Below are 25,834 nucleotides of genomic sequence, written 5' to 3' on the forward strand. Positions count from 1 at the left end.
ATCGAGGAAGGAGGAGACAACGTGAAGCTGAACGTGTGGATACCAAGGAGGTGCTGTCCGTTCGGCACTGAGATTGATCTCATTGAAAGTTCCACTACACCAACAACGATATCGTGATCGTAACGCTTAGCGGTCTACGAGGGTATGGTGTTCATGATCCCTCTCGTTACATACATCTAGTATATATATTCTTGGGTTTTCTTCCGCACTTCTCGTAGGAAAATTTTTGTTTCCTATGCAACGAGCCCAACACAAGCTACCAGCAGGGGCTCCGTCGTTATCACGACAGGAGAGTCCGTCCCCGGGGGCTCGAGGTTGGAGATCTCGTCCTGCGCCGGATAGAAGTAACGAAGGCTGGGAATAAGTTGACTGCAATCTGGGAAGGCCCTTTCCGGGTAGTGCAGGTGACCAAACCGGGGGCTGTCCGGCTGGAAACCGAAGAAGGCTTGCCGGTGTCCAATAGTTGCAACATTGAACACTTACGCAAGTTCTATCCGTGAAACGGTGGCGCCTTACCCACGGGTGACGCTGCGGCAGCGTGCCTCTTTAAGCTAGTGTATCCGGACAAGGCCCGATTGTAATCCGCTAGCACAAAGTTGAATAAAGATAAGTGTTCCTTTGGTGGATATTGTGTTTTGCTATTTATGAATGCTTCTGTCTCCTGCTCTAGGTGCACAGAATTGTCTCCTCATTCTTGGTTGTGAGCAGGGGGCTGCCGGAACCCCGAAACCAAGCTCGTTGCCGCGAGACCTAGCAGTTGCCGGACCCGTCCGCAACATGTTACGTGCCAGTGAGGCACCATGGAAACGTAAAGATGCTCACAATCAGGTTTGAGGTCGACTCTTTTGTGCCCGGGGGCTGGGAGGCAGGAGGTTATCCAGTTTATACTGATTTTCGTGCATTTCAATTTTTTTTTGCTATGTACCTTGGGCACTGCAGGAATCTGACATGCAGGATAGAGATAAGGCGAAGGCACACTGTGACACTCGTGGGGTGGTCACGGGTGTCGTCGTTGAAAGATCGAGTATGTCACAGAGGGCGGGGGGGGGGGGGGTGAATGTGACCAGTTTTGATTCTTTCTTCAAAATGAAGACTGAAGACAGTCACAGTACTTCAACAATTTTAGAGTAGCAGCGGAAAGAAGAAAAATGAACATGTTTAGCAGCAGCAATGAAGACAGAACACAATGAATCAGTTATACTTCACAGAGTAAAAGTTGAGGAACGAAATCACCAAGACTGAAGACACAGGGATTTGTTTTCGAAGTTCAGATTGTTGGCACAATCCTACGTCTCCGTTGAGGGGGCCGAGTCACACAAGACTCGCGGACACACAAGTCCACCCAATCCTCCTAAGCTAAGACTGAAGGCTCGTCCAGTTACTCGTGGTAGATCTTGAGGTGATCTCCGGACCTTCACAGACTGATTGATGGCAAATCACAATCTTCGATTGCTCTTCAACACTGACTCCTAGCCGTCTAGGTGATGCCAATCACCAAGAGTAACAAGCTTCAAGTGCTCGGCTCGAGAGGGGATCCCATTCTTCACGCTCAGTTCAGCTCTAAGTGTTTTATCAGGTGTTCTTCAAAACAACTCACTCGGGATCACCACCGAATTCCTTCGGGGTGGGTCGTCTTATATAGCCTTGGCCACAGCTGATGTAGCCGTTGTGACCCGTTGGATAAAGTGAACTTTGAGCCTCCAGCTCACACTTTATCACTTAGTCTCACAACGGTTAGATTAGGTGGTCAAGCACGAAAGCGACAGAATTTCAAACACATTTGAACTCAGAGTGAAGACTTCACGCGGAAGTTTCTGTGAAGCCTGAAATGCTTCATTCTTCACTCCGACAAAAAACACACACAGAAAATGGTTTTCGCCTAAGCTGAACATGAAGAATAAGGTTTCACCTAAACCAGCTCCACACTTCAAACCCCCCTTAATAATACGGCGTTCCTATACTCAAGTGAAAGAAAGCTACGGAAAGACCTATGAAGAATACTATGCTTCACGTTCTTCACCGATTTCTTCATACTTCACGCCAGTACCTGTACTTCAATTTTTAGGGGTCATCGATGCTGGTTAAACCAATTCTTCTGAGGAACTAAAACCTGAAACACTCAGTGTAACTCATTAGTTCCTCAACCATGTTGTCATCATTCATCAAAACCCATACAGGGTCAAGGTTTCCCTTTCAGTCGTCTTGCGAGTAAGACGACTAAGTTGTGCATATATGGCAATTACTTCGAGGCTTGATGCAGGAAACTAAGACAGGGCCAGTGCCTCCACGCGGCGACTGGTGGTCCCGGGCGTGTGGAGGCAAGAGCAGCGCTTTGGCTATTTAAGGAGACCAGGGCAAGTGCAACAGCAGCAACGGGCAAGAAGGCAAGAGATGTCGCAGAGAGGCGATGGTGGTGCATTCCTCTGTGCTTGTCGCTGAGGGTGTTCCCACCATCGCGGCCCTGCCACATCTCTTACGAAGCGACACCAGAAATAGCGATGAGACAAGCGAGAGGCGTCGTAAAGACGCGGTGGTGGTGCATGCCTCCGTAGCTCCGAGAGTGCTGCTGGAGGGTGCACTGCCACCGCGTCCTTGCCACGGCTCTCAACAAGGTGCAACAAGTCCGAAAAAAACGGGAAGCTAAGTATCTCGTTTTGCAGGCCGCTCGACCGGCCGACGAAGTCTACGAAGAATGAAGTGAAGCTCCCCATGTCTGCCCCATCGAAGGAAGCCACAGGGATGTCGAACCCCCGCAGCGCCTCCACCGCCGAGTCGGCCTGCTTCTTCAGCCTGGCCACCTCCCCTATCCTGCAGGCCTGCCGGTCGGTGCATGCACCGCGAGCCTGCTGGGCCTGCAGCTTGTGTTCGCGGCACTCGGACTTCAGCCTACCGATCTCCTACGCCTTCTTGGTGTGATCGTCGTCGATCAGCCGGAGTTCCTGCTACACCATGTCGAGCTCCCCTTGAAAGGACGACCTGGCATCTTGGGCGGCCTTGAGCTGCCCCGCAAGCTCGCGCTTCCGGGGGCAGGCTTGGTCCTGTAGCTCCTTCTCCCGACGCACTGAGGCTTCGGCTGCTGTTGCAGCCGCCGTCTTCAGCTCTCCGACCTCGCGTCGGAGGCGCTGGATCTCCAGGGAGTAGCCGGACAATAAGTCCGTCTTCTCTCGGAGACGCCCTTGGAATTAGTCCAGAGCCGCCTGGTGCTCCTCCTCGCTCTTGGCGTGTGTGGCCTTCACCAGATCGAGCTCCCGCTGATGCTCTTGCTGGAGATCCCACAGCTGCTGGAGGACCTACACCTCCGGCACCCCTTGCACAGCAGGCGTTGCACTGGCTTGTGGCGCCTGCTGGAGCTCCTCCTGGAGCCGCTGCAGTTCGGTGCGCTACTCCTCCGCCTCCCGTCGCGCTGCGTCCAGTTCCGCCACCACACGGGCGTGGTGCTGCTACGTGTCATTGTAGAAATCAACGAACATCTGCTACTGCTGCTGGATGTTGTCGATCACTTGGTGTCCCTGCTGGAACACACTGGGGTCGAAGGTGATCCGACCCCAAGACCGCCCGGCGAGCTCCCCTGCTCCCGGGCTGAAGGCGGCTCCAGCGGAGGAGGAGGACCCCGCCGCGACCGTTTGTGACCCCGAGGGCGCGTCGGGATTTGAGAGCGCGTCCCCGGCTTGGCCGAGCCCCGCTGTGCCCTGCTCGTCCGAAGGGGCGAGCTGGGGGCTCGGGGGCTTCTCCAGGGCACCGTCGCCCGCCCCGGCTGGCGGAGGCTGCTCTGTGTCACCTGCCTCAGATGACGCCCCCTGTGTGGCGTCACTTGTGGCAGCAGTCCGGCCCCGGCAGGCACCATGACTGATTGCTGAAGAGCTCCGACGGAGGCAACATCCGCCGGAGCATCGTCGTCGACCTCGCTAGTGAGGTCGATTACCCGCACCTCTGCAGGCACGGGCGCAGCCGGAACCCCTCCGGCAGCTGCACGAACGGCACCTGCGTTTAGCATGGGGATTGGCGCGAATAGATAGAAGAAACGCTGGAACTCGCACGTACCTACCGCCAGGCCGGTTCCCTGCGAGCTCGGGTCGGGGACCCAAGGGTCCCCAGCGGCCGCTGCGGCCGTCACAACCGCTGCGTCAGCGGCATCTTCTGGTCGCGGAGCGGCCAGTCGTCAGAGCCCTTCGGAGGCCTGAGGGGCTCCTCGTGGAACTACTGGAGCTCGTCTGTGTGCAACCAGCACCAGTCGCGGCACCATTCGTGCTCGATCTTTTTCTTCCCCAGCTCGATGAATTCCTACTTGATCCTATCACGGAATCGGAACTCTACTCCCGAGGACAGGGGAGCCTTCTTCTCCACCCTCGGGTAGTAGTAGTGGCGGAATAGCGCCACCGACGGCATCACCCCCACGAACGCTTCGCAGAGGTGCTGGAAAAAAGCCAATGTGAAGAATGACGTGGGGTGAAGCTGCGCCATGATGAGCCCGTAGGTCTCCATGATGGCTGAAAGGAAGCAGGTGTGCGGCGGCACGAACCCGGCAAGGATGACCTCCCGAAGATCAGGAAGTAGTGCCCGTCGCGCTCCGCATCGACGGGGAGGACCTGCGTCGGTCCGTGCTCATTGGGCTTGGTGGCCAGCGTCAGGTTCAGCTTGTCGACCCCCTCGCCGTTGTACCCGGGGGGGGGGGGGGAAGAAGGCGAACTTAGCCCACATTTCCTCCTCCTTCCTGGCCCTGTCTGACAGCTCCTTCTTGCCAGCCTTATCCTATTTGCTGGTGCTCGCCTTGGGACGGTTCTGGCCCTTGGAAGACATCGGCGGAGGTGGAGAGGTGGTTTGGTTGGAGTTGGGGAGTGGGGAGCTTCGGAGGAGGCGATGGCAGGAGCGAGAGACAATGGGGAGTACCCGCCGCCGGCCTTGGGTATTTATCGGGGCTGATGGGCTGCAACGGACACCCCCACGATCGGCAATAAAGAGCCCTAAAGAATCGGAGATTAAGAGGAGGGTGCAAGATGTGGCCTTAACTCTCTGGTGATTAAGGAGGATAAGGCACGAAATCGTGCATCCGACTGTTCCGCTCGGAGGAGTGGGACTATAAATGCGGCCCGCGAGGCCGGGTGCCAGGGGTTTTCCCCCCTGGGACCCACGCGTCGGATAGGGCGTAGCCCGGCAACCGACCGAGGATAACACTTGCAGGAAGCTTCAAGGCTGCCAGCCCACGCCCGAGGGCTACTGTCGTACATGTGGCCCACGGGGTCCCACTGATACGGGACGCGTGGGTTGCCAGTCACGAAGCCCCGTCAGGAAGGCCTCCCGGGAAGCGACGAGTCCGGGAAGCCTGCCTCGAGGAGACGGCCTTGGGCGAAGTTAAAGGCTAAGGGCCGAGTACAAGATGCCCCCGGGAACCCCGGTCCCGGGAAGCTGAAGGAACGCCTCCTGGCAACTAGCAGGTGCGCTTGCCGGGAAGGTTCACCCCAGCAACCCGCGCTTGGGCATGCGGGCGGGACCCGCAGAACAGTGAAGACAGGACAAGATAGCGGGCGCAGTGCATTTAATGCACTGACAGGAGTCTTATCGGTAGGCCTAGTCTTGTTGAGCAAGGCTAGGGCGACTACCCTGCGAACTGTTTTTTCTACCGTGTACAGTAGACAGGCATTGCATGGCGTCCAGCGCGGATCAACCAAAGTTTATCTCGTGTGGCCGTGACACGCATTTAGGAAACGTGTCACGCTGCATGCTTAGGCACCTATGGTATCCCCTTGGTTATAAAAGGAGAACCAATGCCACCGGTCAAAGGGTTCCAACCCCAGTTATTAGAACATAGCATCGCATTCACCCAAGTAGCCAACCCGGGAACTCCCCAGGTGATCTGTACGCACTCACACTTGTGAATACAACTCAAAGCAGGACGCAGGGTATTACACCTCCGGTTGGCCTGAACCTAGGTAAACTCTTATGTCTACACTTCGTGTCTATCGGCACGCCGGCGATCGCCGGAGCGATGACCTCGCCCTCCACCGAACCAAAAAGGGGGTGGTCGGCATCCCCGGTGCCGGAGACCGTGCTCCGAGAATAAACAAGCTTCTCGGGGCTAGTTGAACAATTCTTTTTCTAGTGGGCTACGAACCTAGATTCCTTGGGTGCTAGCGAACTGGGCAAGCCTGGAAGCACGGAGACGCAGGCAAAACCCATCTCGCGGGGGAACGATGCGGCAGGAACAGTCGCGGGAACGATGCGGTAGGAAAAATGGGTGACATGGTTGAAGGAGTGGACATGAAAATCAGTTAGTAGGGTTCCCCTTCTTAGATATAGAAGACACGCATGTACTTACGCACCAAAGCGCGTGTAGATGCATGCATATCTAGACAAAGTTGTAAAATTTAATATGAGACGGAGGAAGTACTACTCATTAAATAATAGTATCTGATGAAGCTATTGTTAAATTAACAGAAAGAGATATCATATAACATATCTTAATCTAGATATGACTCTTAGAGTTGGACCCAAGAAAAATCATAACTTCTCTAAAGTAACATATTAAATACAGATTCATTTTCTTTTTTCATCCACCCGCAAACATGCGGCCACACTCCATTAAAGGCAGTACAGAGCAGAAAGCTCATACAGATACATGTTTTTTTTTGGATAAGAAGGCATACAAATATAGGTTCATTTGGATACAACTCTAAGACACGAACCGTTGGTAGAGTTGTATCTAAATATGCAATTGCTACATATAAAAATCACACCGTTAAAAAAAGGAATTTGTATTGAATGTCAAACTTTATAAATTTTGAGCAAATTTCTAGCAAAAATATCACTATCTACAGTGTCAAATTAAGATCACTTGATCCCTCCCGACATATATTTACATATTGTATTGATTTGTTATTGTAAATTTTAATTTATTTTTTCATATAGGCTTTGTCAAACTTTATTTTTATAAAATTTAACGGTCACCAAAAATATATCGTGTGTATTTTAAAACGGAGAGAGTACGATCTAATATACTGCGTGCACGTACTGCTTAACCGCTCCAAGCGTACAAAGTTACTCCAACTATTTCAAGACTGTGAACTGAGTTTAGCTCAGGTGGTCTGGTTCCTTATGATGGAATCAACCCACTCAGGTTCAAGTCCTAGACTTGACATGAGTGTCACATTTCCAAATCTCTCAAGAACTGCCGGCTCAGTATTTCAGAGGTGCTCAAAGGAGTAGTGTGTGCGCGTGTTGTGAGCGTCTGCGTTTGTATGTCGACACTACTGGTTTGGCTGCAGTTGCCAGCGCTAGCTTTTTGGTCCGTATCACCGTGACGCAGCATGGGCAGCGTTGAGAGGACCTTTTTTCCTTTGCAGCTACGACAAAAGCCAAAACCCTGTTCTGCTCGAGATAAGAACTGAAAACCGCGGGTGGCGTGTACTCAAAATAACCCTTTAACCGTGATTAATTACCGTTACCGTCTCTTTTTTTGAGGACACCTCAAAGGGGCTGGGAGTTCCTGCATTTCACTATAGAAGAAATAGAGTTGCCCGGTTCGATACCGTCTCTCCCAACGACAATTTGCACCTCATTCCTACTAAGATCGAGCAGCCTTAGAACATGTACAATACAAGGTGATTAAGGTGGCGCCTATAAAATTAAATCGGTTTATCTTTAGCACCGATGCTTATTTCTCTGCTAGAGGTGTCAAACTTGGCACCTGTCCTATACAAATAGACACCGGGTCACCGGTGTTTAAGCAAAAACATGTTTATTTTTTCTAAGCACCTCACTAGGCACCATCCATTGTAGATGCTCCTAGGCACCGCGATGGGTGGCACGGTGAATGTCAAGAAATAACAATGCATAAATGCATAGTTGAGAAATTCAAGAACATTTGGGATAACTTGGGAGTGTTGAAAATTAGTAATCTGTATTTGAGAAGTTTCTAGAATATTTTGGATAATTAGAGAAGATATTTACACAAAGTCTTCTAGTGAATGTTTGTCATGAAAATATTAGAATATTTCATAAGGCTTGGGAGGTTGAATGAATGAAGAAAGATGATATTTACCATTAAAGATCCTAAAGAAAGATTAATGAGTAAGTGAGAATTCTCTGGAACTGAGATACTTGTAAAGTATTCTAAAAAATAGATATTTATAATATGATGTTTGGAATGAGAACACTTGTCTTACATCTCATGGTTTTTTTACAACTATTAGACATGACCGTCACCCCCTGAGGTGTACCACAACCACATCAAGAATTAGAGTACCACTACAACCATCACACCAAAGAGCAAAGAGTGAGCTAACATGATTGATTACTATGGTTGTGTAGTAGCAGGGTAGGCACCAAGATGAGTGTTCATAAATATTGTGATAGTGAATAACTCTCATACCATGTGAGGTCTCTAAGTAGTGTAGGTGTGCAAACGTAGTTAAATGTGGGTTTTATGGTCCTCGCAGAAATCTGTTAAATTTGTAGAAAGAATACAACAGAATTACCCAAATATTGATATATAAAAATTAGACTTGAGATTTGTTCACTTTGTAAGCAATCAATAAAAGTTGTTAACACGTAGCAACTACAACTTATTTATACAATGGTAAATGCGATAAAGTGAATGGTAAATGTGATAAAGATTTTTCAATGTTGTGCGGTCTTACGAACTCAGGTGTTTTTTGAATAATATATCACTTGGGTGTATCTGATATATTCAAAAACATCCTTATAGTTTCAGGAAGAATACCAATTTCCATTATAAGGGGTATGAAATTGATCGTATAGTCTTTTTTATTCTCCTTCTCCTTAGAGTACTTGAACTTGTTCTTGGAGTGCTTGGAGTCTTGCCTTTCTTCTTGGAGTCCCTCTTGAACAAACTCGAATCTTTGTAAAATATCTCTTTTTGACACATTGGGGGCTTGTTGTTTTTTAAGTTTTTTAAGATTGATTTGAGGATGAAAAATATTCGAATTGTTTCTTTTGCAGTTGCAATGTGCGTCTATCAGATCTATCATGTATCCTAGGTAGACAGTAATGGCCCATTGATGCATATAAAATGCATACATGAACTTTGATGTTTATTATCTTTTTGTTATTATCTATGTTTTCAATGCTTTAGGGAATTTTTGAAATAACCATCATTTATCTAGTACTAGTCAAAATGCTCGGTTGTTGCAACGGAGAACAAATAAACCGCCAATTAATACTAAGAATGTATTAAACTGAAACCTCAAAGTAACTAATTTTTAGGATCAGAAATGGCAACTCATTTTATTTCTTTGCATTCTGTGAACTCATAAGGCTACATCTAGTGGCACAGTTTTGCTGCTTATTACTGAAAATGTTGCTTGCGGAAAAACAATTTATGTATTTTCCTTGATGGAGAACACATGCATATGCTGCAAGAAATACAAACATCTTTTGTGGCATGTAGCTATACACCTGTCTTTTGCGGTTAGGAACAACAATCAAATAATTATACCCAAAAGGTTTCCATATTGAGAAGACACAACTTTGGACAGTCTTTTTTAGAGAACTACATGATAAATAGACCAGTCAAGTTCGGACTTCCAGAAAACTCACTCAACCTATGTCCCTCTTAAATGTTTCACCACCAAATAGAACAACTCAGTGTTGCAATCAAGAAATCAGTCAAGTTTGTTAGAAATTATTATGTTTATTCAGGTCGTGTAAAATTCCCTAACGGTGCTTCCAATGCATGGTATCTTAAAGCCGTATCTTATACATTAAATTGGCTTAAGATACAACCATCGCAGTGCTTTGTACAATATGTAGCAATTTTAATCAACGTGCATGTTCGGATTGAAACTACTGTTTCTGTTTTTGTGGCCTGTGTGTGGCAAAAACTTACCGATCAAATCTTATGAGCAATTCGTCGAATACTTGATGGGCCAAACACAACGTAATTTTTTCAGGAACCAGCAAGCTATCTAAGTATCTAGAGCAGTAGAATTCATGCTTTACAGTTTAAACACTCGCATCCGTATCGATAAAATCAGAACCAAAGAGCCTAATTACACACGAAGGCAAACATCTCCAAATTAGAACCCAGCTGTCAAGGAAACCATGCACTTTCTTGCTTGTTGAACCTCCTGATCCTGGAAGGACCAACTCCCGCAACTTGGACACATCGTGCGGGAGCTCTAGGTTGTTGAGGTGTTTTGGCAGAGGCCTCGACGGTGATATGGAGGAGGTTGGAGGCGTCAAGAGGAGCGCCCGAGGTGAGAACCAGAAGAGCACGTCGTCTGTGCAAGGGACGACGGATCGATGGAAGGCCAGAGGGGGTGGCAACAGAAGATTTGGAAGCGGACGGCAGGATTTGGCGTTGCGGCGGCTCGGCCTGGCGTCGTAGGTGGCGGGCACAGTGAGCACGTTGGCCAGGGCGGCGGCAGCGAGGAAGGCGGCTAATTTGGCGGCTCCGCGGCGGGCGCAGTCAGGTGCAGCAGCTCGTGCGCGCGTCAGGGGCGGCCCGGCATCGCCGGCAGGACCAGCAGTGCAAGCGGAGGTGCATGGCAACGGCAGGAGGGCATCAGATGCGTGAGCCGGGATTTTTTTTTCTATTACGCCCGACGGGCGACGGAAGCAAGAGTGAGGGGAGATCGACGCTAGATCGTGTGATGTTCGTTTTTTCTTCGGGAATCGAGGGGAGTTCGGAAAAGAGAGGCAAGCGGGTCGGTATTTTACGTGCCCGTCGGACGGCGACGAAGAAAGCATTGCGCTTTTTATTATTACGGATTTGCTAGGGAACAGTCGCATGAGAAATCATATTTTTCAGTCGACGGCTGAAACTAACATGCTATAAGTACGTTCATAACTGAAATAAAATCAGTGACATGTATCTGTCTTGGTGGTTTGTATATATTCTCTCTGTTTTAGAGGTCGCAGGTTTGAATCCCATCCCGGTGAATTTTTTGTTTCCTTCTTCTTTTTCTGTTTTGATTTATAATTTATATCAAGTTTCGCTTTTGTTTTACAAAAATTATTCCTTTTAACTTTTTGCAACTCTAATGTTTTTTTCCTCTCAACTGAAATAAAACAGTAACAGTAATTTCCTCCGTCGCATGAGATTGCAACTATAATTTTTAAAATTGCACCGTAGTTTCTTTAAAAGGGGAGGAAGGAAAAAGGCAACAAAAAGAAAACTATCAAATTTTAAAAGTTGCAACTGAAAATTTCGGTGCAATTTTAAAAATTGCAAGTGAAATCTTATAGGAGTATGCAATTTAAAAATTGCACGTGTAATTTTATGCACAAATTTAAAAATGGCACGGGAAATTGTATATGCAAATTTCTAGGCATGGATTGTTTTTCCGTATGCATTCAATCGTCGTGCATGCAGATGATGGCTCACGTATGCATTCAATCTTTTTTTGACGGAGTATGCATTCAATCTTTTGCATGCACATGCATGGATTGATTTCCGTCCAGGAGCATCGTAATCTCAGTCATCTGATCCCTAGCCAATCCCTTATTATTAGAGCTAGATTTAGCTGTGCGAGACAGAAAACCACATTTTTAATGTTTTTTCTCTGCAGGGAACACCGTAACTCCAACAATCATGAAAATTTACAGGAGTCATTATTTTGGAAGGATAAAAACTGCCTGCGGAGAACGCCACAAGGGAGCCACGAGGTCCTCCACGTCGCCTTCCACCGCCAGCACCGCCGCGCGCGCCACGCAGAAGAGCGCGGCGACCGGCAGGCACGCGCAGAAGATGCAGCACGAGACCGCGCACTCTGCGAGCGCCGCGTCCTTCCCGACGTCCTCGGGTGGCGCCGCTGGCGACAGGGCGCGCGGCCCAGCGCTTTTCCTGGCCGCCGTCTTCTTCTTGTGCGGCGCGTCGTCGTCCGTCTCTTGGGCGGCAGTCCCGTGGCCGGCGTCCATCCCGTGCCCTTTGCCCCTGCTTTCCTTTCCTTTGCTTTTGGTTTTCGGTAATTCGAATAGGAGTCGTGTGGCGTGGGGTGGGGATGGGGTGCGAATGGAGGGCCGCTCTCCGTCTGTGTGTGTTGTCTATTCTCTCGCGCTTAATAATTTGCGAACACGGGTTTCCTTTCTCTTTTCTCTATCGCTTAGTTTACAGCCTCTATCATAATCAGCTATGGCCATCTAAAAAGAAATCAAGCACTGAGCCCACCTGGACCATTGTATTCTTGATTAAGAGATACGTCAGCTCGAATTTAGACACTTCGCCACGTAAATATACATGTAAATAATAAACCTAAATGCTATATTTATTCACTAACAACACTTTCGTGGCTTTGTCCTTTTATTCACGAGCCGAAAGTTCCTTTGTTTAGTGAGACTTGACATTGACTAGACAGCTGTTCCAAAAAAGCATCACACTCGGAAGGTCTGCTTTCTTAACCGCTGACAGAATAATATCACTAGGGAATTTGGTAGCACCAGGGATTCATCTAAAATTCTAAATTGGAGAAGCTCGGTCACATCTTTAGTGTTTAAATCGGACCAGGTGTAGTACAAGCGGGACTGGACGTGGCCGCATCAAATAGATTGGCCCAACGAAACCGGGGCACGAGTCAGTTCGGACAGCCGCTGGTATATCTGTCGACATTGCTGGCTTTGCCTGCGGTTGGCCGGCGCTCGCTTTTTGGTCAGTCACGCACTCACGCAGCGTTGAGGGACCTTTTTTTAACTTTGCAACAGCAGCGGCATCACCGGCAGAACTCCAGTCGGCCAGCATATTCGTAATTTCGTACGGAGTTCTTTTTTGCGACGAGTAATTTCGCATATCAGCTCCGCGAACATGTTAACTGATCAGACTAATTAAAACTCCACCACGGTGACCAGATCACTTGGTTTCCACACGCGGAGACGCTTGATGGAGAAGATCCGTACCTGTGAATGATGCTAAACACAACACCTCGTGCGCCATTCTTCGCCGTGTTCTGATTGTTACAGTGACTCAGTGAGTCCCGGTCGGCCTCCTGCAAAAGCTCTACTCTCTCCGCAGGCCGCATCACACTCAAAGGAGACCAAAGTGTGTTAAGCTGGGCCACAAAATTGTGGGCTTAAATAATCGGAGCGGACTCTAGTTCGGTCGGCCTGCATTTCTTCCTCGACTAGGTCCACGTACATTTTCAGTTTCTTTTGGATTTGGTCGGTGAGCAGAAAGTGTCATCCCTATCCCCGCACTTTGGATTTGATAATCGGTGAGCAAAAATTATCAATGAGATATGGGACGTGTCTTTTTTTTATTGTTGCAAAAAGGAGATTTCATTTCATAAAGTTGGGGTTGCATCAGTAACCTCCCTAGTATCATTAGCGAGAGGATTGCAATGAAGCCAGCAGACCGTTCTGACTTTTTGTGATCTATGCGCTTTAGAAATCCTAAAACGTGTTTTCCTTTTTAGCAAAATCAATCCAGCACAAAGGAGAAAAAATGATATGCGAAAAACTAAAAGTTTAGTTTGAAGATCTTCGAAGTCGTGTGTAGCTTCGGTCTTGCATTTTTTGGGCCAGTTCTTTTCGGTTTCATGGACCGGTTTCTCTGAGAAGCTGCCCTTCCCTAACTACTTGAAGAAGCCGCCACCTAAATTTGATTAGGACACCAAACTAATTTGGCCTAAACTACTTTAAAAGTCTAGCTAAATTTGTGACACGACTTCTCAAGAAAACTAGACGAGGACAGCTTCTAGAAGAAGTCAGTACAAGAAACCGAAAACAACGCATCTTTACTGTACTTCCAAACTCCGACGAAACCATATATAGAAGACCAAATCTACACGCAAGCTGACATGACCTCAAATTTTGAATAGCTGATTGAGTTGTCTACCCTAATAAAAGATAAGGTTAGATCATTGCACGCAGGATACCCCCTAACCCCCCAAGTAACGCCTGCCGCCAAACCATTGATTCATTGTTATACCGTTGGATAAAATGACCGGCACGCAGAAAAAAGTGAAACATGACAGACTGCCCAAAAAAATGTTGAAGTCAAAATTAGATACTTTTCAGTCCAACAAAAAGTGTCTCAGGTTTGTTAAAATTTGGATATATTTAGACATGACTTAGTATATAGATGCATTCAAATTTAGTAAAATTTTGTGACATCCTTTGTTTTATGCAAACTTGCACTGAAACAGTGACAAGTATTTAGAAAACTTGTACTAAAACAACGACAAGTATTTAGAAACGGAGTGAGTATCAAATGTGCGCGGGCAAAGGAATATGACAAGGGTCTACTATTTGTACGTACAATAGGTCAGTAAAATTCAACGTGTTATTCCACTCAACAAATAACAACTTTTGAAGGAAAAAAAGAATATGTGGGCACAAAGACAATATACTCGCATTTTGCTCTTTTTATTCAACACGTACCCCGCTCAGGTTGTCAGCAGAGAACAATTATTTTTCACAGTACATCTCACTGACACAGTGGGCGAGCATTCCAATCAGCTAGAACCAGCCGGTGTTGCAGCCAATTTAGCCAGAAACCCCTTGTAGTGCTCCATGATCCTCCCGGCTTCGGGCATCACCTCCGCGACGGCGTCCACGGCCAAGAACCGCTCCGCCCACGGTGCCAATTTCGTCCCGTCTAGGAGGTTGGTTCCGGCCAATTCGTCCACCACCCTGATCCAAACGAGGAAGCTCCCGAGCGCCAGGTCAACGATCCCGATGCCGTCGCCGCCGAAGAAGGCCTTCCCCTTTGAGCACTCCTCAAACGCCCGATCCAGCGTTTCCGCATGAGGGAGCACGTCCTCGAACGCCTCCGCCCTCTGCTCCGCCGTCGTCGACCTGAACAGCACCCTCCACGCCGGGAAAAACTGCGAGCAAATCGTAAACATTCAGACCGCCTATTTGTTATGAACCCCCAAATTAGGAATTTTTCCGATGAATGAGGAGAGAACAGAAGCAGAGATTATTATGTATACCGTGTCGTTGACGTAGGAGGCCCAGAAGCGGGCGGCGGCGCGGTCGTAGGGGTCGCCGGGGAGGAGGGTCGGGCCGGTCCCGGCGAAGGCCTCGTCGAGGTACTCGAGGACGACGAGCGACTCGCACACCGGCCTGCCGTCGTGGATCAGGACGGGCACCTTCTTGTGCACCGGGTTGGACCGGAGCAGGAGGTCGCTCTTCTGCTGTAGGTCCTGCTCGATGTACTCGTAGCTCACGCCCTTCATCTCCAGCGCTACTCTTGCCCGGATCACCCAGGGGCTGATCCACGCGCCCAGCAGCTGCAGCTCGCCTCCTGGTTCTCTTTCTCCTGCCATTGCAGTTTGCAGAGCTTGGACTTGTGCAGCGGTTTCTTTGTAATGCGTTCAGGAAGAATCGAGAGCACATATAGTAGTGGTAGTATAATATACATGTGACAAGGTGATGATCCGGTTTCTTAGTTTGACTGGTAAGTTGAGTGGTAGATTGGAATTTGCTTCCTCGTCGATGTTTCATTGTTGAAAAGAAGAAGCGCCACGTCCAGGGAGGAATTGAGATTGGGGGGTGTCCAACTGGGCTGCTAATATAGGGGGCCAAGGCAATAAGTCAGGCTAAATCACCGCTTTTAGACCTAATATGAAGCAATCGCTAATCTGTAAGATCCATAAACTTTTACAAAGCCTAAGGCCGACGATTTCCTTGGCTCCCCGCACTCCAGCGCGCATTGTCTGAATGATCTGCGAGCCCGGTGTCAGCCAGAATGCCGTCATTGGAACTAACGTCTCTGAACTCTCATATATCGTACGTCCACTGAACATCACAATAACTCCCGTACAACTCGGAAAGATCCTCTGAAAACGAACGGAACCTAGCTTAAACGTACTGCACACGCACCATGCTGCAAACGGGCTCGCAAGTGAACGTGACAGTACAACTACCAATATAGTACCGCTCATCGATCGACGTGATTTTCCCGGCAGCTGGATGCCATGAATCCAAACACCCGTCGTTTTTGGCTAGCTCCAATCCCATCCATCCACAAGTTAAATTCAATTGGAACACGCGAGCATCCAGTACGTAAAAATTAAATCAAGCTTCCGTGCGTGGTCCAAAAAATACTGGTGGTTGACGGATGGTGTACTGGTGTGGTGTGTATGCATGATGCTTTTTTTTTTTTGGGAAAGTATGCATGATGCTGCCTTGATGATAGTCTTCTCAGTACATCCTCTGTTGCTCTTCTTCCATCTGCGGATCTGCCTTCTGAAACCGAGGCATCCTTCTTTCTTCCCTATAAATACATGGACGAATCCTCCGGAGGATCACAAATATAGCCGTCTTGAGGAAATGGATGCTTATGACAGCTCTTCTTATTGGTTCGAGCCACCGACGTGGATTCTGCAAAGCATCGGATTTGGACCGAGGTGAAGTATTTGCCCTTTCAATGTGGCGAAAGAATTCCATAATACTTCTTGCAACACTGCCAAATAGGGTCCGAGGAAATTTAGGTCTGTGTCCTACCCCTATTCTTTTGCCTTATCGGTGGTGCCGTTCACGGTGTATATTGAGGCTACGGAGTGGGACCTCTTATACTGTTGATTGAGTGCTGATCCATATGCAGATAAGCTTCCAAGTTTAAACAAACTTGTTTCAGATCAAGTCCAGATATAATCAACAACCACAGTACAATTAGTCTTTAATTGTACACTTATATGTGACGTCCCAAGACACACACATGTGATTCTTTAATCATGTAGGTTAATTTTCATCAGGACTGTAGCCTGACAATCAACCTTAGTATTGTACCCTGTGATCTTTCAAGTATATTAATATTGTATTCCAATACTAATCTTCCTTAAGTATTTTTTAACCTTAAGTATGTATAAACTTCTCAAGTACAAATTCCATCAAATAATTATTTCAGATCAACAATAATTCCACACATTGAGATACTATTTATAAATGAGATTAAATAGTTGCTGCGGGACACAAAATTCCTACATGAGGTGCATCCAATGCTTTTGGCAAGTCAATCTAAAAATCCAACCGCGTGACACAAACCCAGCCAACCAGTTTTATCACTGAAAAATATTCCATGTGTTCAAAAAAATTGGCACGGCTCTAGCTAAAAGCCGTGCCAGTATTTATGAAACGGAGAGAGTACGTACAAGTTGCATGTGTCGTGTAATTGGTAAATTTGTTGTTCTTTGCTTTCTTCTAGAAACTGTAAATCTCCGTGAAAGTAACTAAAAGTGATGTCAGACATTTCAAAAAGCAAACCGAACATGAAAACGTATTACTGTCTCCGGTCGGAATTACTTGTCGTTGATTTAGTACAACTTTGTACTAAATCTGAGACAAGTAATTCCAGCCGGAGGGAGTAGTACAACAGAGTTTGTACGACAGTTTCAAGACTCATGCCAGCACCCAATCAGTACGTGGGGCCGCGGGGTCACATCACTAGAATGGAATTAAAATCGTGTCTCGAAGATGATACCCCTATATCGCCGCATGCTATATGACTTGCCAACAGTCGTCTGGATCATCTACTCCCTCCGTTCCATAATTCTTGTCTCAAATTTGTCCAAAAATGGATGTATCTATTCCTAAAAGTGTCTAGATACATGTAAGATTTCGATAAGAATTATGGAACCGAGGGATTATTTATTTTTCTTCCGGTCTAGAGTGTTAGGATCATGAGGGGTTAGGTGTAAAAGCATTTTAGTGCCAGATAACAATCACATGACTCTCGCACTTAGGGATGGCCGGCAAACGTGACAAGGGAGTAGGGCGGCAAAGAGTCATTGCCACTCTGCCCGCCACGGACGAGGTAGACGATGGTACAAAATTGTATACACCTAGGGTTGTGTTTAAAACGGTTTCGGCTAAACCGTACGTGGAAACCACCGCACGCAATTCTTGAACCAGCATCGCCAGCTCGATCAGAATCATCGAAGGAATTTATACAAGGCTGGCTAGCGTATTGTTTTTTTCTATTTCTAAGATGATTGAGTCAGATACGTGCAAGAGTCATACAAGTATGAATGATGTGAAAACCTTCGTCGATTTAGAAATAAATTTTTTAAGTCGATTGAGAAATAGCACTTTCTTTTTTTTTTGTTCAATCGAACTGGATTTAAATAATCTTATATACCCCTAGCCAAATTTTCTAAACTCGACCTGACGGGAAAGGAAGACCAATATATTTTCACACTCATCCTCACCTCTAGGATTTTATAGGCCGTAGCTTGCAACTATTTTTATAGACCTTTTGCTCTAATACAACGTAGAGTTCCATGCATCTGTCTATTCATCCAAAAGTTGGAACCTCTAGAAAAAAAATGAACAATTAACTTATACTTCAACACGTTTTCTTACGTGTAGTTTTCTTGGACCTAAAGATGGACCCAAATGGGTAGTGATTTTTTTCATTTTAAACTACATCCGCATGTCTTGAACTCACTTTTTTCTTATCTTGAACCATGTCAACCGAGTCTTGAACTTAACATACCATTTAGAATTGGTTGCACCAAATCAAATTCACCCAAATCCTAAAAGATTGGGGAGAAGAGGGCACTATCCTTCAATAGATTTTTAGGCAAGGTTGGAGTGCTAGTCGGCAACCGGTGGAGGTGGCGATAACCTCGCCGGAGGGAAACACAGAGGGAGATTGGGGGGGGGGGGGGGGGGGCGCCTCGGATGGGTTTCAACCACCCCTGTCTATATTAACTCCGTACCATTTAAACTAGATCTGCTCCCTCCGTTCTAAAATAAGTGACGTGCATTTCTATAAGAGTGACATGCATTTGTATAAGAATTTATACAAATCCACGTCACTTATTTCAGGATGGATGGAGTATTAACCTTTCCCTGCAACCATATACACGATGGAATCTTCAGGTGGCAGGGAGGCAGATCTTTCAGGTTCTGAAAGACAAGCACGGTGAGGGATTTGAAGATTTCATCGAAGCTAAGCTATGCCCTTTGGCAGGAGACGTCATGTATGAGAATTTCGGACTAGACAAGACTAAGCTGGAAGAACTATACAAGAACATAGACATCATCGTCAACACAGCTGCAACCACGAATTTCTATGAAAGGTTTGAGAAATTCTAGGGTCATAGATTACTGAGATACCACACATGATATTGAAATAACTGACCAGTGTGGTTTGCAGATATGATGTGGCTTTCGACACGAATGTCTTGGGAGCTAAGCACATCGCTGAGTTTGCAAACAAGTGCACTGGACTAAAGATGTTGCTTCATGTTTCAACGGGTGCGAAGCTAGCAATGGGACTCTGTTTTGTTTTGTATACATTATTCTGGATTCTAATAAGCTATTAATGACTTGAGCAGCCTTTTTAGCTGGTGAACAAGAGGGATTGATACTAGAGAAAGCATTCTTGAAGGGTGAGACACTAAGGGAAGGAACACACCTATACATTGAATCCGAGTTAAATATCATCAAAGATACCCGGACAGAATTGAGGGCTAACTATTCTTCAGAAAAGGCTGAAAGGAAAACCATGAAGGAACTTGGCCTCGAGAGGTTAGAGAAAATTCATAGAAGCAATGAAATGTCAACATATATTACATGTGTACAACTTCCTGTGACCACTATTAAACCTGACCCTGACACACGTTTCTTACACATCAATTTAGGGCTAGGCAGTTTGGGTGGCCAAACACCTACACTTTCACCAAGGCAATGGGCGAGATGATGCTGGGGCACCTGCGAGGTGACCTTCCAGTTGTCATCATACGTCCGAGCATCATAACCAGCCTCCTGAAGGAGCCGTTACCTGGATGGATAGAAGGAATCAAGTGTGCAAACTCAACAATATATTTCTTGTTTCTTTGGGTGATCGGCCGCTGAATTTTTATATTATTCAGGACAATCGACTCAGTGATATTGGGTTATGCCAAGCAGGCCTTGAAATTCTTCCTAGTTGACCCCGATACAATAATGGACGTAGTGAGTTCATATACCACAACCAACATTTGCTTGCTAAGAAATTACACACTCATGACCAAAGTGTGGACAGATTCCCGGTGACATGGTGGTGAACACTATGATGGTGGCCATGGTAGCACACTCAGGAGAGCAAGCGCAGACCATCTACCACGTGACATCATCCCTGCGAAACCCAGCCTCCTACGCACTTCTACAGGAATCGGCGCACCGATATTTCATCGACAACCCTCCGCGTGCAGGGAACAACAGCGAGCCCATCCGGCTGAACAAGATGCGCCTCTTTAGCACTGTTGCCGGCTCCAGGGGTACATGTTCGTCAAGTACAAGCTCCCTCTAGAGGTTCGATTGTGATAGGAGTTATCTATTATTGCTTTTACTTGGGATAAACATTGAATTCGCACATGAGAATGTGACCATTAATGTGTGTGCTTCTGTTACGGTTGGACTTGGCAGATCCTGCACATGGTGAACATTGCGCTCTGTGGTGCTTTCTCACCATACTACAACGAGCTGAACGGAAAATACAGATTGGCCATGAGTTTGATAGAGCTTTATGCGCCTTACACCTTATTCAAAGGGCGGTAAGCATCTTTCTGGTTCTATATATCGATATGAAATGGTTGTCCTTAAAACACCACCGCATTCTTTCTGAGTTGATTTTATGGATGTTGTGAAGCTTTGATAACATGAACCTTGAGAGGCTGAGGATGGCGATGGAGCAAACTAACAACACGGAATATTACTTTGATTTCGACCCCATGACAATCGATTGGGACGATTATTTTTATAGGGTTCACATTCCCGGTGTGCTCAAGTACCTGGCGTGAAATGAGTTCCATCCAAAACCAGCCAGTCCAGCGCAATTATTGCTTACAGAATAAGAATGTGTGTACTGTGTCCTAAACAACTCTCATGCGTATCTTTGCGGACATGGTTGTCTATGTTCTAGAAGTACTATAAAAGATGTATCCTTTCTCTCTATATATGCTCTCTCTGCTCATAAATACGTGAGGTTTTTAGAAATGAATCCAGCAGTCTTGAAGACATAAATTTGACCATTGCTTTCTACACGTGTATGTTATACCGATTTGTTAATATATATAGGTAAGATATTATATAGAGAGATAATCGCGCTATTTAACTTCCCGCGGGCAGAATATCATTCTGAACCCCAGCCAATTGTGAGCCAGTCACGCTACGTTGCTTGCGGTTCAGACTGTATGTCCGAAATAATATTACGTTGCATGAGGGTGATGCGGACAAAAGATGGGCCTTTTTCTAGTGAAAGGTGGGCTTAGCTTCAGGACAGAAACCGGTTGTAGAAAAACAAGAGTTGCATCGTGGGTTCAGGGAGAGTAAACACGATCATGCTGTCCAAAACTCCAGACGTGGACATAACAACATGGAAGTCTGCATCTAACAAAATTAATGTGTGCATATGCTGATTATGTGGAGCACGAAAACCAAATTAGCAGGTGCATGACAACCGCCATCAGCCACTCGGCCTGCGGCCATCCAGATCCACATAAGGAAAAGTAAAAGTTCTCTACATCAACGTAAAACAGGAAATATTGTTCACATAATTAAGGAAGGCCAGGATATACTCTTGGTACAAAGAAGCATGTAAGCAACACAGTATAATTGTAAGAAAACCGGCACATACAAATCATGCGCCCTCAATAAGAATTACACAACTTCTTTGATCACATAACTTATTTTGTATTGTACTTTGTCTATGGGTGGGCATTCGGTTTTTTCCTTTTTTAGTAATTCGGTTATGTGAGAAATGTCAGCCGAAATATGGTCGGTTTTTCAGCTAACCGACAATTCAGTTAACCTAAATTTTGGTTTGGTTTCGGTTTAAACCGATATAACCGAACTTGTGAACTGACAGGAAAATAAACAACATTAAATCATGAATTTTAGCCCAACGTTCAACACATCTATGATCTGAAGTATCAAACAGAGAAACCTTGACATAACAAAAACCGAATCCAAATTAACAAAATTAACATAGTTTTTGTTCAACCGAACTTGTGTACTGACAGGACAATTGTATCAAGGTTAATTTGACATAACAAAAACTATGATCACGAGACACACTTGAGCTGTTGTTTGGATATTAACCATAATTTTGGTAGTGTCTATATCACCTATAAACTTCAACAAAACCATGATTTTGGTAGCATCTAGAACACATATCCAATTGAGAAGCACGTTAATCATGTCGTGATCTGCAGATGACCATAACAAACTGCTTATGTTAATTTCTGGACAAAGCATTTATATACCTTTTGCTTGGCATGCAAAACAAAGGAGTATATATGTAACAAAAAAAAAGAGTACAAGGTTGTTAGCTACTGCCTGCCAGCAGTATGTTACACCGTCATATATATGAACAGAAAAATGGCACAGTGATGAGATACACTTGGTGATCTAATCTATACAATAAAACATATACAGAGTAACATAGTTTTTGTTCAAGCATGAATGTCAGTTTAAAATGCATTTCATAGGTAGCGCCCCACGGAGTCAGTTTAAAATGCATTCATAATTTATGAATCAAAAGTAGGAGTAAAGCAGCATGCTACGGAAACAAACAAATTACAGAGGGAACAAGTTCTGAATCCCGTCTCATCTAGCTACAAAGTGTTACTCCGATGTAATCAATTTTTCTATCTAGTTTCTTCTCCAAAGTTTTGACAGTCAAGGACGTGAGATGGCACAACTGCCCTGAAAAGAGATTAGCAAGAAAAGGTTTTGACTTATTTATTATCTGCTGTGGAAAAATAGAGTACACACGAAAGCAAAAAAAAAGAGTTGGTTAGCAAACAGAAAAATAACCTGAAACTGATTGGAAAGGCTAGATCATCCGAATCCACCTCAATGTCATAAGGAATCTCCACGTCCCCTGTATAGCCTGTAGGTCTTCTTCTTTTTTTGCGAGGAGGAGCCTACAGGTCTTTGCTGACAAACCGGAGCTGCTTACCCATGGACGAAAGTAACGAAATGCAATATATGTGGCCACAAAAGATCAGGAAAAACAAAATTTGTTCCGCTCCAATCCAAAGAAAGTGCTATGAACAAAATGGCAAACTAAATTGAACGGGAAAGCAGTCAATTATTTGGTAGAGACAACTCGACAATTAGCAAAATGTGACAGGAGACTGAATAGGAACAAGGTGGATAAAACGGGGCCAGTTGTGTTGTGTGGTAGTGAGGCCCTCTGAGCCCTGCCAAGCAGGATAGAGCTGGGCCGAAACACTTGTCCTGGTTTACCAGCACACAAAATCTTACCTGTCCAAACAAATGATTCGTGCCTTGGCGAACCTCTGAATTTGTTTGGTGATGATAGAGTACGGAGTAGGAGTAGCATTTATATACAGTACTACTTATTAGGTTGCGTCATTTGGAGCAAGATGGAGGCCGCCATGGATAGTGGATCAGTGAGAGCTACCATGAGCATCTTTGGCGAGAGCATCAGTGGAAGAAAGGCAGAGAAGAACCGAGGGCATGTTCTAGCTCAAGAGGTACTCTCCCAATTCTGAATTTCTGAGTGAAAGGAAACACCTGACATTTTTTCCCTGTTTCCTGTGAGCAACTAGTCACTGCTGTTTAACTGTACTTGATATCTACTCTCTCATCATATGCAGAATCTGTCTTCTGAAATGAAACAACTAGCGAAATCCGGCATGGACAAGCTGAAGGAGCGCAAGGCATCTGTGGATAAGGAGCGAGCCGGCGCGGAGTCGGAGCTCTCGAGAGCACGGGCCATGGCAAAGGAGCTGGAGCGCCAAATCGACCAGACCAAGTCCAGAGCGACGTCCCAGAAATCAGAGCTGCAAGGAATTCGGGCAACCAGGACAGGAAAGAAGGACGCCGAGGAGTCACTGTCACCGGACGCTCAATACGTGGCGGTGACGCAGGAGCTGGACCGTGCCAAGCGTGAGCTGCGGAAGCTGAAGCTGGAGCTGAAGTCCGCGGCGGAGGCCAAGGCCAAGGCCGAGAGCGACGTGGTGTCGACGGTGTGCAAGATCCAGTCCAGCCTGCAGGCCGCCGACGAGATGCGGCGCCAGGTGGACGAGGCGAACGAGGAGCACGTCCTGGTGGAGCTCGCGCGCATCGAGGCCGAGCGGGAGCGCCGCGAGCTCGCCGCCCAGCGCGACGCCGAGGCCGCGCGGTTCGCCAGGGAGATAGAGGCCACGAGGGCCAAGGTGGAGTCCGCACGCGACGGACTGAGCCGCGCGAGAGCGCTGGAGGCGAAGCTTGAAGCGACGAACGCCGACGTGGAGGTCCTCCAGGGCGAGATGGAGCTGGTGCGCGCCATGGAGAAGAACCCCGTCAGCCCGAAGAACAACGACGAGACGGCGGAGGAGAGGGCGTTGCTGCAGGCTTCAGAGGCCGAGCTGAGCGCGGCCAAGAGAGAGCTGGATAACATCAGGGCCGGGGGGTTCCAGTTCATGACGTCCATGGACCGCACGCGCACCGAGATCGCGCGCGTCGTGGAGGAGGCCAACCGGCTCAAGGCGCAGGAGAAGGACGCGGACGCGCAGGTGCAGCAGCTGAACGCCAAGCTCCTCAAGGCGCGGGCCCAGATGGAATCCGTCACGGCGGCCAGCGAGAGGTCCAAGGCGATCATGTCGAACCTGACGGCGGCCATGCAGCAGCTGCACGCCGAGACCGAGGCGGCGAACAAGGAGGAAGAGCTGACGCTGCTGGAGAAGCGGTGCGTGGTGGCGGAGACCGAGAGCGCCGCGGCGGAGATCGCTGCGGCCGAGGAGCGGATCAGGCAGTCCGTGAAGGCGCTGGAGGCGGCCAAGGCGTCCGAGGCCGCGGCGATGAAGAAGCTCAAGGCCGCCGCGGAGAGCACGATGCAGGCTAGGGCGCTGCTGGCACGGCGGAAGAACCATGGGGGGACGATAACGGTCTCGAGGTTCGAGTACGAGTACCTGAGCGGGCGTGCGGCGCTGGTCAGGGTTGTGGCGGACAAGAAAGTGGCGGCGGCCCAGGCGTGGGTGCAGGCGCTGAAGGCCGGGGAGAAGGAGGCGGCGATGCGGGCGGAGGCGGCGGAGCGGGAGATGAGAGAGATGGGGCCCAGGGAGGCGCAGGCGGCGTTGGAGGCGGCGAAGACGGCGCGCGAGCAGGAGGCGCTGGAGCGGGAGCTGTACGACCTGAACTTGACGGCCGAGAGCATCGGCGAGCTGCAGTGCGCGTACCCGCGGCGGAGGTCGGCCAGGGTGTCGGCGACGGGGAGGAGGTCCAAGGCGCGGCGGTCGTCGGTGTCGGCGGCGTCCTGGAACCCGAAATCGCCGTCGTTCACCATCAAGAGGAAGAAGAAGGTGATGCCCAGCCTCCTGAAGTTGATCAAGGAAAAGAGAGGCGGCAGCCGCAAGAGCACCGATTGACGACAGCTGCATTTGCATGGCCTCCTTCGCACCCGTTTTCAACGGCGTGGCAACCGGCGCAGTATATCATACTCCAGTTTTGTTCTTGATTTGTTCATTACTGGTTCGCTCACAACCAGATCACTACATTAAACCTGTTTTAGTTTCGCCAGATGATTATGCTGTACCTTGCTTCTCTGCATCACACTCTTGCTGTTGCATAAATCGACAGTGTAACATGTATTCTGACGACCCTGGTCATTTTCAGAACAGATTTATCCGTATGACTCCAGTCTGTAGATGCTGCACGGCAGTGACCACGAGGCGTGCGATGCGTGATTGCGCAAAGCACGACATCTTGTTTGATTGTAGAAAACCGATATGCAACATGAGGACTTCTCAAAAGACCACTCATCTAGTCATCTTATCACTACTCTCGTCCAAAATCCAAATACGTTTATTTTCAGAGTTGAGTTTTGCTTGAATCTTTACTTAAAAAGACTTGCTGCTTTTAAGTACGATCACGTACTATTTGATTATAGCACAGGAAAACACACACATGAATTGTGGGTAACGACTTGGAGCACGACATTTCC

General features: G+C 47.4%; 2 protein-coding genes, 1 long non-coding RNA gene and 1 pseudogene across 3 annotated transcripts; 2 read left to right on the forward strand and 2 right to left on the reverse strand.

Moving 5' to 3' along the window:
- Positions 1–14,208: 14,208 nt before the first annotated feature.
- Positions 14,209–15,610, reverse strand: LOC100838684 (probable glutathione S-transferase GSTU6). The gene is made up of 2 exons (XM_010233868.3): positions 14,883–15,610; positions 14,209–14,774 (listed from the first exon to the last, which is right to left on the reverse strand). Exons 1-2 carry the CDS (start codon positions 15,216–15,218, stop codon positions 14,403–14,405), a joined length of 708 nt encoding a protein of 235 aa, XP_010232170.1. The 5' UTR covers positions 15,219–15,610; the 3' UTR covers positions 14,209–14,402.
- A 2-nt stretch (positions 15,611–15,612) lies between these two features.
- LOC100838987 lies at positions 15,613–20,907 on the forward strand (annotated as a pseudogene).
- Positions 20,908–22,158: 1,251 nt separating this feature from the next.
- Positions 22,159–23,010, reverse strand: LOC112270634. Its single transcript, XR_002962960.1, has 2 exons — positions 22,699–23,010; positions 22,159–22,587 (listed from the first exon to the last, which is right to left on the reverse strand). It is a non-coding gene; the product is annotated as an uncharacterized LOC112270634 (long non-coding RNA).
- A 57-nt stretch (positions 23,011–23,067) lies between these two features.
- On the forward strand, positions 23,068–25,522 carry LOC100823767 (protein PLASTID MOVEMENT IMPAIRED 2). The gene is made up of 2 exons (XM_003569552.4): positions 23,068–23,384; positions 23,508–25,522. Exons 1-2 carry the CDS (start codon positions 23,274–23,276, stop codon positions 25,257–25,259), a joined length of 1,863 nt encoding a protein of 620 aa, XP_003569600.1. The 5' UTR covers positions 23,068–23,273; the 3' UTR covers positions 25,260–25,522.
- Positions 25,523–25,834: the final 312 nt, after the last annotated feature.

Source organism: Brachypodium distachyon, chromosome 2 (genome assembly GCF_000005505.3).
Source record: "Brachypodium distachyon strain Bd21 chromosome 2, Brachypodium_distachyon_v3.0, whole genome shotgun sequence".
NCBI lineage: Eukaryota > Viridiplantae > Streptophyta > Magnoliopsida > Poales > Poaceae > Brachypodium > Brachypodium distachyon.